Below are 16,269 nucleotides of genomic sequence, written 5' to 3' on the forward strand. Positions count from 1 at the left end.
TTGTCTCCAGCACAAGGTGCTGTGGTCATGCTGTTTAATCAGCTTCTTGATATGCCACACCTGTCAGGTGGATGGATTTTCTTGGCAAAGGAGAAACGCTCACTAACAGGGATGTAAACAAATTTCTGCACAACATTTGAAAGAAATAAGCTTTTTGTGTGTATGAGAAATTTCTGGGATCTTTTACTTCAGATCATGAAACATGGGACCAACACTTTATATGTTGCATTTATATTTTTGTTCAGTGTAGTTGAATACAGTTCACAGAAAGTAACTACTTTTGTAAAATACTTGAATACAGATCTCAGGAAGTGACTACCTTTCTGAAACTATCGGATTGGCTGCTTTCAACTAATGGCAGGGCTGTATCTGGAACTGCATGTTGAAGATAGAATGAATAGAGCACACACAATCTGCTATACTATTGCAATCAATCTGACAGTCATATTTGAACCGTTTTGTTCCAAAACACTATATACATTATCCATTTAAACTGATATGTTTATAAAACATGTATCCATAGGCTGCCACAAATACATACAGAGTTTAAGTGATGAATTCAATACAAGCAGAAAAATAAAATAAAAAGTGTGCCTCCAGCCCCAACCTCCCCCCACTCCTGGAAACCATGTTTCCCACCCCTTCCCACTCCACCTAGCAACTAGGGTTGCTAATCAGTCTCCCGCCTCCTGTGCATTTCATGCACGACAGTTTCTAGGGTTTATCAAGAATGGTGTGACAAGCACAAAACATCTTGTCAGCGGCAGTCCTGTGGGCGAAAACAGCTCGTGGATGAGAGGTCGAGGGAGAATGGCAATAATCGTGCAAGATAACAGGCGGGCCACAAACAGCCAAATAACGACGCGGTACAACGGTGGTGTGCAGAACTGCATCTCTGAATGAACAACTCGTCGGTGCTTGTCATGGATGGGCTATTGCAGCAGATGACCACTCATATCAACTAAACGCAAGAAGAAGCAGCTTCTGTGGGTACGCGATCACTAACACTGGACAATTAAGGAGTGGACAATAATAGGAGTGAGCAATTGTGAGCAATAATAGGACCAAAGCCTAGTAACATTGTCTAATGGATATATCAGTTAAGTCCACCTCCACCAGGGTGCACTATAGCTTACCTTGCCATATACAGTAGACCTACCAGTCAAAAGTTTGGACACACCTACTCATTCAAGGGTTTATCTTTATTTTTGCTATTTTCTACATTGTAGAATAATAGTGAAGACATCAAAACTATGAAATAACACATATGGAATCATATAGTAACGAAGGGTATTATACAAAATACAAAATATATTTTATATTCTTCAAAGTCGCCAACCTTTGCCTTGATGACAGCTTTGCACGATCTTGGCATTCTCTCAACCAGCTTCATGAGGTAGTCACCTGAAATGCATTTCAAATAACAGGTGTGCCTTGTTAAAAGTTAGTTTGTGGAATTGCTTTCCTTCTTAATGCGTTTGAGCCAGTCAGTTGTGTTGTGACAAAGTAGGGCTGGTACACAGAATATAGCCCTATTTTGTGAAAGACCAAGTCCATATTATGGCAAGAACAGCTAAAATAAGCAAAGTGAAACGGCAGTCCATCATTACTTTTAAACTTGAAGGTCAGTCAATCTGGAAAATTTCAAGAACTTTGAAAGTTTTTTCAAGTGCAGTCGCAAAAACCATCAAGAGCTATGATTAAACTGGCTCTCAGGAGGACCACCACAGGAAATGAAGACCCAGAGTTACTTCTGCTGCAGAGGATAAGTTCCTTAGAGTTACCAGCCTCAGAAATTGCAGCCCAAATAAATGCTTCACAGAATTCAAGGAACAGACACATCTCAACATCAACTGTTCAGTGGAGACTGGGTGAATCAGGCCTTCATGGTCAAATTGCTGCAAAGAAACCCCTACTGAAGTACACCAATAAGAAGAGACTTGTTTGGGCCAAGAAACACGAGCAACGGACATTAGACCGGTGGAAATCTGTCCTTTGGTCTGAGGAGTCCAAATTTGCGATTTTGGTTCCAAACGCCATGTCTTTGTGAGACGCAGAATAGGTGAACCGATGATCTGTGATTTATTTAGAATTCAAGGCACACTTAACCAGCATGGCTACCACAGCATTCTGCAGCGATACGCCATCTCATTTGGTTTGCACTTAGTGGAAATATAATTTGTTTTTCAACAGGACATGTGCTATATGACCAAGAAGGTGAGTGATGGAGTGCTGCATCAGATGACCTGGTTTCCACAATCACCGACCTCAACCCAATTGAGATGGTTTGGGACAAGTTGGACTGCAGAGTGAAGAAAAAGCAGCCAACAAGTGCTCAGCATATGTGGGAACTCCTTCAAGACTGTTGGAAAAGCATTCCAGGTGAAGCTGGTTGAGAGAATGCCAAGAGTGTGCAAAGCTGTCATCAAGGCAAAGGGTGGCTACTTTGAAGAATCTCACATAAAATATATTTTGATTTGATTAACACTTTTTTGGTTACAACATGATTCCATGTGTGTTATTTCATAGTTTTGATGTCTTCACTATTATTCTACAATGTAGAAAATAGTAAAAGTAAAGAAAAACCCTTGAATGAGTAGGTGTGTCCAAACTTTTGACTGGTACTGTACGTTTTGAAACCATACTGTGGATTTTAATCACAAAAGCTTGAAGGGGAAGACAAGAGAAGCATTGAACTACACATATTAAGCTGTGGCAATATATTCATTTTGACAATAGATATTCTGCAGGTTAAAGCAACTGGTATATTAGTCCATCTACTGAGGTTGGATTGAATTGATTTGAGCGTTCTGTTAAAGTTTTTGGCAATGGTTTTATCTACGGATGGAAATATATCTATTCCCAAATATTTAAATAAGTAGTGATGGGTTGGGATCTTGAGAGGCAGTAGGGCAGATTTTGTTCAATTTATTTTATAACTTGAGATGGCGCTGAATTTGTCTATGAAGCTTTTGGGAGGGATTGAGATACATTGTCTAGATAAAAGTAATATATCGTGGTCGTTTAATGAGATTACGTGATATTGTAGAATTGAGAGATATTTGTGTAATTTCTTTCGATTGTTGAATTGCCTGAGCCAGGGGCTCCATAGACAATAAAAATAGCAGTGGTGAGATGGGATCACCTTGCCTGCCACTTCTAGTTATTCTGAACAGAACAGAGCAGTTATTGCCTGTCATTAATATGGCTGAGGGATTGGCATATAGTATTTTAAACATATTAATGAAATTGGAGCCAAGTCCCATATGTTCCAAAACCGACCAAAGACCATTCTAGTCAATCAAAAGCTTTTTCTGCATCAAGAGATAGAACTGCCCAAGGAGCTTTGGTACTGATGAAGCATGTAAGATATGTAATAGGCAACAGAGGATAATAGTTTAACAAACCCGCTTTGGTCCAGATGTACCAATTTGGGTAAGTAAGTTTAGAGACTGGGCGACAGAATTTTTGAAAATAGTTTCATATCTGTGTTTATCAAAGCTAGAGGGTGATAATGAGAGTCCTTACCTTTTTTTAAATAAAAGCTAAATTAGTGCTGTATTTACATCTCTTCCAAATTAACCTTTGTGAACAGCTGTATTAATAATTTTAAGCAACACCAGACCTAACTGGTTCCAACATTTTAAATATCCCTCAGGAGGAAAACTATCACAACCAGGTGATTTGCCTTTAATCATGTTATCCAATGCCCTTTTGAGGTCATGGAGAGAGATTTGGGCTCCCAGCAAGCCGGCTTCCTCAGTTGAGAGAAGAGGAGTTCTTATATCTTTTAAAAATGTCTCGATCTGGCTTGGTGTGGATTTACAATCATAGGTGTACAATTCTTTATAGAAACGGGATCATCTTTGGTTGATTAATATGGGTTCTGATAGTAATTCACCTGATTCAGATTCGATAGTTGCAATATTGCTAATTGATCATTACTGCAAAGCTCGTTAGCCAGAAGACAACTGGGTCGATTACCATGGAAGTAATGGTTGAGTCTAACACGATGGATGGCAAATTCTGCTCTCTGTCTAATCAATAAATTTAGTTCTGTCTTGACTTTGAAGAGAGTAGTTGCTACCTGGTCTGAAAAAAGTTTTGTTAGAACACGTCATTAACTTTTACAATTCTGATATCGTCTTTAATTGTGATTTATTCAGCCCATATACCGATCCTGTAGAGGTTAGAAAATTGCATTTTAACCTTTACAGGATAGGTGTCCTCCCCCATGGGACAGTTGAGCTAACGTGCGCTAATGTGATTAGCATGAAGTTGTAAGTAACAAGAACATTTCCCAGGACATAGACATATCGGATATGGGCAGAAAGCTTAAATTCTTGTTAATCTAGTAGCTATTACAGTGAAAGAATACCATGCTATTGTTTGAGGAGAGTGCACAGTTATGAACTTGAAAATGCATTAATAAACCAATTAGGCACATTTGGGCAGACTTCATACAACATTTTGAACAGAAATGCAATGGTTTACTGGAGCAGTCTAAAACTTTGCACATACACTGCTGCCATCTAGTGGCAAAAATCTAAATTGCACCTAAACTGGAATAATACAATGTGGCCTCTCTCTTGCATTTCAAAATTATACATAAAAAAAATAATAAAACATGTTTTTTTCTTTGTATTATCTTTTACCAAATCGAATGTGTTATATTCTCCTACAGTAATAATCATGATGATCAGATAGGCTCATATGTGAAATGTATATTTTCTTGACTAAAGACAATAGAGGAGTAGATAATAACTAAACTAAAAACTAAATCGATTTGGCAGAATGTTTTGTGCCTGTTTGAATAGAAAGTGTACTCTTTTGCTTTTGGATTATGAGCTCACCAGGCATCAATCATAGAGTATATGTTGAGAGCCTTGATTCCCGGTGGATTTTAGTTGGTCTTATTAGATTTGTCCCTTATGTCCAGCATGGTAGGGGTGTGCCGAGTAGTCGGACAAAACAGTATCGTAAAGGACATTGGGCAATTCTATGAATACGATTATGAACCAAGTATTTTTTGTAATTTTCAGGTGCCAGCACACATCTTTCTCATGTCAGTCAGACATATCCAAGGTTCTACATGGTCTAAATAACTCAACTATCAAGCTATCAATACGCATAATATCTAACAAGTGGGACAAGGGTAGGGGGAAAAGTTGAAAAGCTGAGGAGCAATCTGACAGTGACAGCAAACTTTGCTGCCCGCTGCAAGTTTTGTCTGACTACTCGGCACAGACAACCCCCCTCCCCCCCAAACATTTTTAGGCATAATAAAACACTTACGTTTTTTCAGATCACGAGTATCATCTGATCCGACTATCAACTGTCAATTTACAGATACGAGTATCAGCTGAGGTTTGGAAGCCTATCGATCCCAATGCCTATACATCCCACCTTTCATGTGTACAGAGTTAAACCCATGTCTCACAGTCCTTTGTCTCCTGTTTTTCTAGGCCCACCCCTCTCCCTGTCTCATCGATGGCCAACCGGCTTACACGGTGAGGCGTCTCCTGAAGGTTCGACCTCGGGGCAGGGGGTTCCAGTACCTGGTTGCCTGGGAGGGTTATGGCCCAGAGGAGAGGTGCTGGGTCCCTTGCCAGGGACATCCTGGACCCAGGCCTCATTGCGGATTTTCAATGCCGACACCCCGGTCAACCAGATATGCGCCCAGGTAGGACACCAGGTGACGCCCCTAGAGGGGGGGAGGGTACAGTCACACCCTGATCTGTTTCACCTGTCTTTGTGATTGTTTCCACCGCCCTCCAGATGTCGCCCATCTTCCCCATTATCCCCTGTGTATTTATACCTGTGTTCTCTGTTTGTCTGTTGCCAATTCGTCTTGTTTGTCAAGTCAACCAGCGTTTTTCATCTCAGCTCCTGCTTCTAGCCAGTCTCTCTTTTTCTCACCCTCCTGGTTTTGACCCTTGCCTGCCCTGTCTCTGAGCCCGCCTGCCTGACCACTCTGCCTGCCCCTGACCCTGAGCCTGCCTGCCGTCCTGTACCTTTGCCCCACCTCTGGGTCTTACCTTCAAGCATGATACTTTTAACCCTATCCCAAACCTTAGCCCTTACCTTAACCATTCAGAAATAGTAATCCCATGACTGGATCAGAAGGTTGTATGTTCGATCCCAGTCGTGAACACTGTTCTTTTATTTTTATTAGAAAAAATTATATATACTGTATATGTTTTTGTACTTTTTACCACTTTTTCTCCACAATTTCGTGATTTCCAATTGGTAGTTACAGTCTTGTCCAATTGCTGAAACTCCCGTACGGACTCGGGAGAGGCGAGGGTCGAGAGCCATGCGTCCTCCGAAACACGACCCCGCCAAGCCGCTCTGCTTCTTGACACACTGCTCGTTTAACTCGGAAGCCAGTCGCACCAATGTGTCAGAGGAAACACCGTACAGCTAGTAACCGAAGTCAGCGTGCATGCGCCCGGCCCGCCACAAGGAGTCGCTAGAGTGCGATGGGACAAGGACATCGCAGCCGGCCTAACCCTCCCCTAACCCAGACGACGCTGGGCCAATTGTGCGCCACTTCATGAGTCTCCCAGTCGCGGGCGACTGCGACACAGCCTGGGATCGAACCCGGATCTGTAGTGGCGCCTCTAGCGCTGTGATGCAGTGCCGCTGCGCCACTCTGGAGGCATTTTGGGGTTTTAACCCTATCCCGAACCTTAACCCTTACCTTAACCATTCAGAAAGAGTGCCTAAACTTACCCCTTAACTTCAACATTTGACATTTGGAGAAATGGAACGATAAAGAGCAGCAGGAGTCAACCCAGGGTGTGAAAAACACTTTGAAATTTGACATTTTGAGCAACATTGAAATTTAACGTTTGGAGAATGTGGATGAAGTTAGACTGTGAGAGTTTGTTGGTATTACCTTATGAGTCAGACATTATGAAAATATATTTGTTAGTAATTTTGAAGCTGCAAAAGTGGTCTAATCTAATGTTGAGGTGATTCCATGTCCCTTGTCTATTTAATTGTAGGCTATAGGCTACATTAAGATTAATATCTAAGAGCCCTCCAAACCATGTGCTTATGATCATATATTTCGAATAACTTGCATATATTCAAATACATTCAAATATTATTTAGTTTTCTGAGATGTATTCAAAATACTTTCAAATATCATTTATTTTTCTGGACCTGTATTTAAATATCAAAGAAAATAGTTGCCTTTTAGTTTAAACTCTATAAACTACAATATATTCGACTATCTTAAGTATTTGAAAAGTTGGTATTTTCAAATAAACTACAAAATGCAAAAAAAAATTCTGCCCAGGTCTGCTGGAAACAAACACGATGCAAGGTAAATTAGTACCATTACATAGTTTGAATGGGAAGTGCCCTCTGCCTGGGAGTACAGGGCTCTTATACCAATAACATGCATGCACACACATAGACAAAAACATGCTTCCAAACACACATATACACACCAAACTAGAGCAGAGAGGTCAGACAGTGAAACATGAGGGTATTAATGTGGGGCAGTCAGTCACATAGGGCCTCAGACCAGACACACAACAGCACAGTAATGTCTGATGCGCCTCTCTCTTATCATCACATAACAAGCTAAACAGAGTGTGAGGGTTGTTGTGTGTCAGCCAAGGTGATTCATCATGACAGCTGTGGAAAATTTGTCTGAATTACTGTGGAAATGAGAGTATGTTTTCACAGCATGTCCAACAGCAGCTATTGTGTCTATGACAATGTATCAAATCCAAGTCTCCTGCATGCCACAAACAGTGTTAGCTTTCTGAGCTTAAGCTTAGACCTTAGGTCCAGGATCTACCGCAAGTCTTCACAGGTACGGTTGCATGTTCACTTATTGTGTGGATGCGTGCATATGTTTGTGTATGTGTGTGTACAGTAAGACTCACCATAACCATAAGTGGTCTCATCCAGGGAGGTAGGAGAGGTGTGGAAGAGGTTTTTAATAGGGCAGCCGTCCACATCCAGCCGAGGGAGGGACATTGCGTTCTTGATGATGGGGGAGATGGGAGGGGGTGGCGGGGACAGGTCCTTCGACCCCCCCCTGGGATGCTCTGGTGTCTTCCGAACATGCCGGAGGGTCCGGGAGAAGAAAGCCCCGATCTTGTTGTCAGGACTTGTGACGGAATCATCATCCTCGTTTCCGTTGGCGGCCCCGCCGTGATTGCTAAGGAATGAAGTGTCCCCGAACACGTCCCCTCCGCGGCCCACGTGCATGGTGTGACGGAAGTCTCCCAGCGGAGGGCTGATCATGTCCAAGGTGAGGTCACCCTTGAAATGACGTTTACCCTGAGAGCTGGCCACCAGGCCCTTCAGCCCAGGGATCTTCCCCAGGTTCATGGTGATGGCCACGGGTAAGGTTCTCTAAAAAAAAATACAAAAATCCCTTTAAATCCACTGAAAGTAGGGATGGAAAAGGAATTTAAATATCTTCGGTGAAAGATTTGCTTCAGTGATCGTTTAGGTTTTGCATAGAATTCCACCACCAGGTCTTGTAGGGTGAACCTCAGTAATGGAGATGTCTATTGTATTCTCTTGTTATCATGTGCTGTTTGCAATTTCAGTCCCATTTTCTGCTGTTTGTTGTCATCCATATCCAGCTGGATTAAGTCGAGAGAAATGGAGGGAAAAAGTATGCAGCTCAGTTCCTGGAATCCACTGCCGGTTTGAATGTGGTCAGAGACGCTATGCTCGACAGTTGTTTTAGGCTTTGGGTTTATAAAACATCAGCTCAGGAATAACCCCAGTTCTAGCTGCAAATATCCCTCCTGCGGTTGTACACTGGAACCATTTATTAAAAGAAAGCACAAAAATGTATTCAATTCTCCGTCTAGAAGAGGCTCAAATGCAGCTATAACAGTCCAGTAACCCTGAGGGGACTTTCTTTGCTAGAGACTGATTTAGTGTATAGATGTAGAACCAGGTAGGAGATCTGGCAGAACACATCACTGTCTGGAACATTCAGTCATAAAGTAACTGGATCAGGTTTTTCTACAGACCCTGGCCTGCAGTTAGTCGTCAAAGTTCCGGGTTTCAAAGTCCACTGTTCTAGAACCTTCTAAATGTAGACCACAGTGACTCTCCTGTCACTGCCCTCGAGAACAAATGAAATGCAAGTCTGTTTTTTTTGTCTGAGAGTTTCAGGGTATTTTGTCTCTCTCTCGTCCTGTGTTTCGTTACAACATGAGTGCTACTTAATCATATCACATATTTCCCCGAAATACATTTGCAAAATCTGTATAAAAGCAGAGACCCTCATTCAACACTTACAGCTGATCTGACCAGACGCCCCATTGTTCTCAAACAAAATATGTTCCACCAGAAAAAAAACTCTGTTCTATTTTTAGCCCAAAATTCATAAAATACTGACAAATGTACTGATAAGAAAATCACTTAGCTGACTTTCATTGCACAAAATACCCCAGTAAGACAACACTGGCAGGAGGTATGCAAATAATGGACTTTTCCTTTGTTATCTTTAGCCAGCAAAGTAATGGATATTGCTTTCTGTAATAATTTGATAGGGTAACGTACACTGACAAGGTGTTCTTGTTCTTTTAAGAGCTTTCCACTGCCGAGGCCCTCCCACGAGCGATAGCCCGTCTTTATTAATGACTTGGAGCAGACCTCTGAATGGGATTGCGTCAGGGTTAAAGCAGCCTTTTCATTTGCTCCTGACCACAGTCCCAGGCCCTCTCCTTTAGGTCTCCACTGGCTGGCGTTTTAAGAGGGGCAGCTGGGAGCAGCACAGAGGGAGGAAGCACGCCTCATACCACAGACTGGAAAGAGAGAGAGCGAGAGAGAGATAGAGAGAGCAGTACCAGGGGTCTACTTACCAGACCAACAGACTTCTATTAGGTGTGATGTTGAATTTGAGATAGTCTTAACCTCTCGAGAGCATGAACCAGACACTCATAACCAGACTTCATATACTTACAGTTCAAGCCACCACCTCAACATCCCTGACTAACTCTACTATGTGACTGTGAGCTGCAGAGGCAAAAGCAATCATGCACTACTCAGCTTGTGTGTGAATGTGAAGCAAAGCAGATTCTCTCTCATGGTTGAAAGAAAAAGAGAGAGAGAGAGAGACTTTTTGACCTCTCGTCTGACTCCCGCAGACACAGCCGGAGCCCAAAGGTTTATCCCCACACGTCTTTAAGGAACGCTCCTAGATGTCTCCTACACGTTCCAGCATCCCCCCATGCCCTGCTCTGTCCTCCTCCTCTCCTTCTGATCCTTTGTTTTCAGAGTTACGCAAATCCAGCCGCCCACACTCCAGGCATCTGATAGAGCAGGGCTGAAACTGAGCACCAGTTGGTTTCAGAAAAATAACAAAAACAGAAGTCTCTAAAAAGGTAATAAGTTTAATGCAGTAATCCGGGCGGCTGTCTGAGTTTTCAGAAGGAAAAAGGGGGGTCTCCTCAGGGGATTGGTCGTAGCCTGGATTAGCCCTTAATCCCTGGATCTCTTCTTCCCCTAGCCTGTCCGTCAATACTTTTTTTGGGCTCTCTCCTCCCTCTTTCTGGGCTCTGTCCTGGCACTGACCTCCCTCTCTCTGGGTCTGTGCTGGTTCTCTCCGCCAGGCCTGCTGGTTATCTGGGTCCGAGAAGCTACCTTGGCCTCACTCTGAACATGCTGTCTGTTGTGGGAGAGAGAGAGGGGGGAGACAGGGAGTTAGAAATGGTGGGTCATGGTACCGGTACATACAGTTGAAGTCGGAAGTTTACATACACTTATGTTGGAGTCATTAAAACTAGTTTTTCAAACACTCCACAAATTTCTTGTTAACAAACTATAGTTTTGGCAAGTCGGTTAGTACATCTACTTTGTGCATGACACAAGTAATTTTTCCAACAATTGTTTACAGACAGATTATTTCACTTATAATTAACTGTATCACAATTCCAGTGGGTCAGACGTTTACATACACTAAGTTGACTGTGCCTTTAAACAGCTTGAAAAATTCCAGAAAATGATGTCATGGCTTTAGAAGCAACTGATAGACTAATTGACATAATTTGAGTCAATTGGAGGTGTACCTGTGGATGTATTTCAAGGCCTACCTTCAAACTCAGTGCCTCTTTGCTTGACATCATGGGAAAATCAAACTTAAATGAGCCAAGACCTCATAAACAAAATTGTAGACCCCCTCAATCTGTTTCATCCATGGGAGCAAATTCCAAATGCCTGAAGGTACCACGTTTATCTGTACAAACAATAGTACGCAAGTATAAACACCATGGACCACGCAGCCGTCATACCGCTCAGGAAGGAGACACGTTCTGTCTGCTAGAGATGAACGTACTTTGGTGCGAAAGGCAAATCAATCCCAGAACAACAGCAAAGGACCCTGTGAAGATGCTGGAGGAAACAGGTACAAAAGTATTCTATATCTTCAGTAAAACGAGTCCAATATCGACATAACATGAAAGGCCGCTCAGCAAGGAAGAACCATTGCTCGAAAACCACCATAAAAAACGCAACTATGGTTTGCAACTGCACATGGGACAAAGATCTCTATTTTTGGAGAAATGCCTCTGGTCTGATGAAACAAAAATAAACTGTTTGGCCAAATGACCATCATTATGTTTGGAGGAAAAAGGGGGAGGCTTGCAAGCGAAGAACACCATCCCAACCGTGAAGCACGGGGGTGGCAGCATCATCTTGTGGGGGTGCTTTGCTGCAGGAGACTGGGTGCACTTCACAAAATAGATGGCATTTTGAGTAGAAAAATATCCTATAGAAAGTTTGTGGGCAGAACTGAAAAAGCGTGTGCGAGCAAGAGGCCTACAAACCTGACTCAGTTACACCAGCTCTGTCAGGAGGAATGGCCAAAATTCACCCAACTTATTGTGGGAAGTTTGTGGAAGGCTAACCCGAAACGTTGGACCCAAGTTAAACAATTTAAAGGCAATGCTCCAAATACTAATTGAGTGTATGTTAAACTTCTGACCCACTGGGAATTGATGAAAGAAATAAAAGCTTAATAAATTACTTCTTCTACTATTATTCTTACATTTCACATTCTTAAAATAAAGTGGTTATCCTAACTGAACTAAGACAGTGCATTTTTACGAGGATTAAATTACAGGAATTGTGAAACTGAGTTTAAATGTATTTGGCTAAGGTGTATGTAAACTTTCGACTTCAACTGTAGGTAAGCACACACAGAAATATAATGAAAGATAAATCATCTGGCATTTGAAGTGCAGCTGGTACTGACAGTTGTTTTCATAGTGCAGCTGTACTGACAGTTGTTTTCAAAGTGCAGCTGGTACTGACAGTTGTTTTCATAGTGCAGCTGGTACTGACAGTTGTTTTCATAGTGCAGCTGGTACTGACATTGTTTCATAGTGCAGCTGGTACTGACAGTTGTTTTCATAGTGCAGCTGGTTACTGACAGTTTGTTTTCCATAGTGCAGCTGGTACTGACAGTTGTTTTTCATAGTGCAGCTGGTACTGACAGTTGTTTTCATAGTGCAGCTGTACTGACAGTTGTTTTAGTGCAGCGGTACTGACAGTGTGTTCATAGTGCAGCTGGTATGACAGTTGTTGTCAAAGTGCAGCTGGTACTGACAGTGTTTTCATAGTGCAGCTGGTACTGACAGTTGTTGTCAAAGTGCAGCTGGTACTGACAGTTGTTTTTCAAAGTGCAGCTGGTACTGACAGTTGTTTTCAAATGCATGCTGGTACTGACAGTTGTTTCATACTAGTGCAGCTGGTACTGACAGTTGTTTTCATGTGTGCAGCTGGTACTGACAGTTGTTTTCATTGTGCAGCTGGTACTGACAGTTGTTTTCATAGTGCAGCTGGTACTGACAGTTGTTTCATAGTGCAGCTGGTACTGACAGTTGTTTTCATAGTGCAGCTGGTACTGACAGTTTTCAAGTGCAAGCTGGTACTGACATTTTCCTTGTGCACTGTACTGACAGTTGTTTTCATAGTGCAGCTGGTACTGACAGTTGTTTTCATAGTGCAGCTGGTACTGACAGTTGTTTTCATAGTGCAGCTGGTACTGGCAGTTGTTTTCAAAGTGCAACTGGTACTGACAATTGTTTTCAAAGTGCAGCTGGTACTGACAGTTGTTTTCGTTTGTATTCCCAAAAACATTTCACTCCTTTTCCTCCCACTACCCAAGTAGTAACTATATAATAGTTTCTGTTTGACTGTAATTCAACTGGCTAAACATAACACAAAACTCCAAAATTACACAAGCTGAGTATTAAGGGTGTTTCCCGAATATCTCTTTGGTAGGCTACATCCCAGAACCATCCATCCAATCCACCCACTCCACCATGTAGCTGCCATACCTGTGAGCCAAGGTGAGGGATGGTGGATGTTCACTGCCTGGCCTGTGAGGTATGGTATGGCTACATCCCAAATGGCACCATATTACTTATATAGTGCACTACTTTTGACCAGGTCAAAAGTAGTGCACTATGTAGTGAATAGGGTTCCATTTGGGACGCACTGTAGATGTAAACCGGAGAAGCCAGGCTCTAATAGGAGCCGTGTGTGTGTGTGAACACATTCCTGGGAGCAACATCACTGGACTCTCTCTCTCCATTACAACCATCACATCAGAGAGAGAAGAAAAGAACCCAACCACATCACTGATTAGAAACAACCTTTAGGTCTGATCCCGCTTTCCTTCTCTGAGGCTGGCTGTGTTACAGTACTGTATGAAGATCTCATGGTTTGGAGAGATACAGCTGGCACACACACACACACAAAAACACATGGCTAGATCAATGGACTGGAGAGATACTGTACTGTACTCTCAATCATCTTTCATTGAATCGAATGAGTCAGGATTTTACACAGAATTATATTTTGTTGAGTATACCAACCAGCATTTGACCCCTCTCCTCCTTTCCAAACTCCGGTCCTATTGTAAGTCCCTTACTAACTAACTAAGTTAACCAGGTGAACAAACATACAAGATAAGGCTGCATTTTTTCACTCCCCTGCCACATCCAAATAATTTATCTTCCCCTTAGCTGTGCTCTATTTGAATCCAAGGAAAATAGAGCAACACTTCCCCTAAGCCAATCATTTTTTAATGCTTCTTCAACAAACATCCATAGGCTCTTGAAGCATCTATCCTTCCTTCATCATTTGTCCTCCTTTTCCCCCCTTTCAGCGCTCTCTCCCGCCCCCCTCACTCTCTCTACCCCTCTTTCTCTCCATTTGTCATTTGCCATGCTGTTGTGGACAGACTTTGAGGGGGTCAGGGAAGGAATGAGTCAGGCCCATTTGGTGACATTGACAGGCCATGATGGAGCATGTATCCCCTACTCTTTATGTGTGGCAACCAAGACACCAACAACAAGTACCCTCAGGTATTAAAACAGACAGTGCGTCCATACTGGGAGTTCACACCTCCTAAACTGAACTCTTTCCTGGTTGCGTCAATCAAAGATGGTGGATAACTGAAGATAGTTCACTCAGGCCGTTTACCATTTAATTATTTTCTGTCTGCTTAACGGGATGGCTCTCCCATAGACACCAATGCGATAGCATATGGGACTGGTCTGATTAGGTCATTGACTTCAATGTAACCAGAAAAAAACCTGCGAGTGGGGTGTCTCGCTTCCTCTTCCGTCTCTGGCGTCAATGAAACGGGTCACATTGGAGGAATGTGGGGCACAGGTACAATTGTCCAGAGTTAAAATGAAGGAATCTCATTGGATGAGGCCAACAGGGAAGGAATGCCCCAACTCTACATTCCAATACCTCATCATCAGGTTCTGATTCTAGGTGTTTGCTTGGTTATTCTGGTTCAATATGCATGAGTAAGGCCGGCGGCAGGCCAAAATTGAAAAACAAAAATCAATAGAGGCATGCGATGGTCAAACAGGTCTACTGTGGCCATGCGTGAGCAAGAGTAGATCCATCCGACCTGCCTGGTGTTGCAGGCAGAGCGCCAGGAAAACATTGCTATTATCACAGAGCCTGCTCTCTCCATTGATCTGCCTTGTGTGTGAAGCTAACAAGCACTCCAATCAATTGTATTGGCTGATCTCCCTAATGAGGTCAGAGTAATGAGAGCTCTGTTATGTGGTGTTGCTACCCTTTACATGTGGAGCAGGGGCTGCATCATTAACTTGTCAACATGTGAGTCAGGGGTTCCCCTACGGTTTAATAACCATTCTGTTAAACAAGTCATTTTAATGAATAGTTGAATCCTCAATGGTAAATGTTCTGATTCACCCCATAAAACATCAGATGAGCATATGCAGAATCCAGACCACAGGAGAGGATAGTTTTATATAATTTCTGGACAATATTTTTGATCTGCTAAGACCTAAGCATAGACCAGTGACATATTGCAACACAAGCAACCCTAAATATAATGCAGGACAGATTATGTTTCATGCCAAATGATCTATGGCTACAGCTAGGCTACAGAGATATAGAACCGTATACATCGGCAGCCCATATGGCTCATAATTTCAGATATCAAATATGATGACTTGATTGTGAATAGACAGCAAGAGAAGATTAAACAATTGAACAACAAAAAAGTTTTCCTCCATACTTTACTTTCAGTTGACACAGAGTCTATTGATATTTGAGAGATTGCATTTATAGAAGGCTAATTAATAGCCTTAATATTTATTCAAATAGCCTAATGAAAGGAGAGGCTACAAGAGGAAAATAAAAAGTTGAATGTAAAGAAAAACTTACCTGGGCAAGTAGACTAAGAGCCGTTCACACAGATAGGATACGATTAAAAGCCAGTACTTTTTATGATAACCCCAAAAATCCGTAATTATAATGAAGTATCATGAAGTATTGTGAGTTCTAGTAACCGGTCTTGTAACCGGACAGTACAGCTAGCGCGTTCAGCTTCAGTAGAATGAGCTTGAGTAGGCGGTGAAGAATGGGGCGGGCTACTCAAAAACTGATGACGAGGCCATCATCGCAATTTACTGTATGAAGTAGCTAGTGATACGCGGGTTGACTTATAACCTGCAGTCCCGCAGTTATATGCAGGTTTAGGGTCAAACAGGCTATAATTTCGTTAATTTGGGGTATAATTTATGTTTTATTTTATGTATTCACAAAAGTCCATTATGTTATTACTTTTTACTTTGTTTTGCTTTAGGCTCATTTAATCATGCTTTAAATTAATTTAATCTAGAAAATGCTCCAATTGAAACCTTAAGTGTATTTTTCTTTGCTTTTAAAAGATGCCACATAAAGACATAGAGACAGAAACAAAATTTTAAAGATATCCTATACCAT

At 42.1% G+C, this 16,269-nt stretch overlaps 1 protein-coding gene across 1 annotated transcript in view; it reads right to left on the minus strand.

The window, feature by feature from the left end:
• Positions 1-15,890, minus strand: part of LOC111967910 (cdc42 effector protein 1) — a 22,212-nt gene extending 6,322 nt beyond the window's left edge. Inside the window, exons 1-2 of the mRNA XM_023993352.1 lie at positions 15,709-15,890; positions 7,905-10,657 (exon numbers count right to left, since the gene is read on the minus strand). Coding sequence (XP_023849120.1) covers positions 7,905-8,355 — 451 coding nt within the window. The 5' untranslated portion in view covers positions 8,356-10,657; positions 15,709-15,890. The remainder of the gene's footprint in view (positions 1-7,904; positions 10,658-15,708) is intronic.
• Between the last annotated feature and the right edge of the window lie 379 nt (positions 15,891-16,269).

Source organism: Salvelinus sp. IW2-2015, linkage group LG8 (genome assembly GCF_002910315.2).
Source record: "Salvelinus sp. IW2-2015 linkage group LG8, ASM291031v2, whole genome shotgun sequence".
NCBI lineage: Eukaryota > Metazoa > Chordata > Actinopteri > Salmoniformes > Salmonidae > Salvelinus > Salvelinus sp. IW2-2015.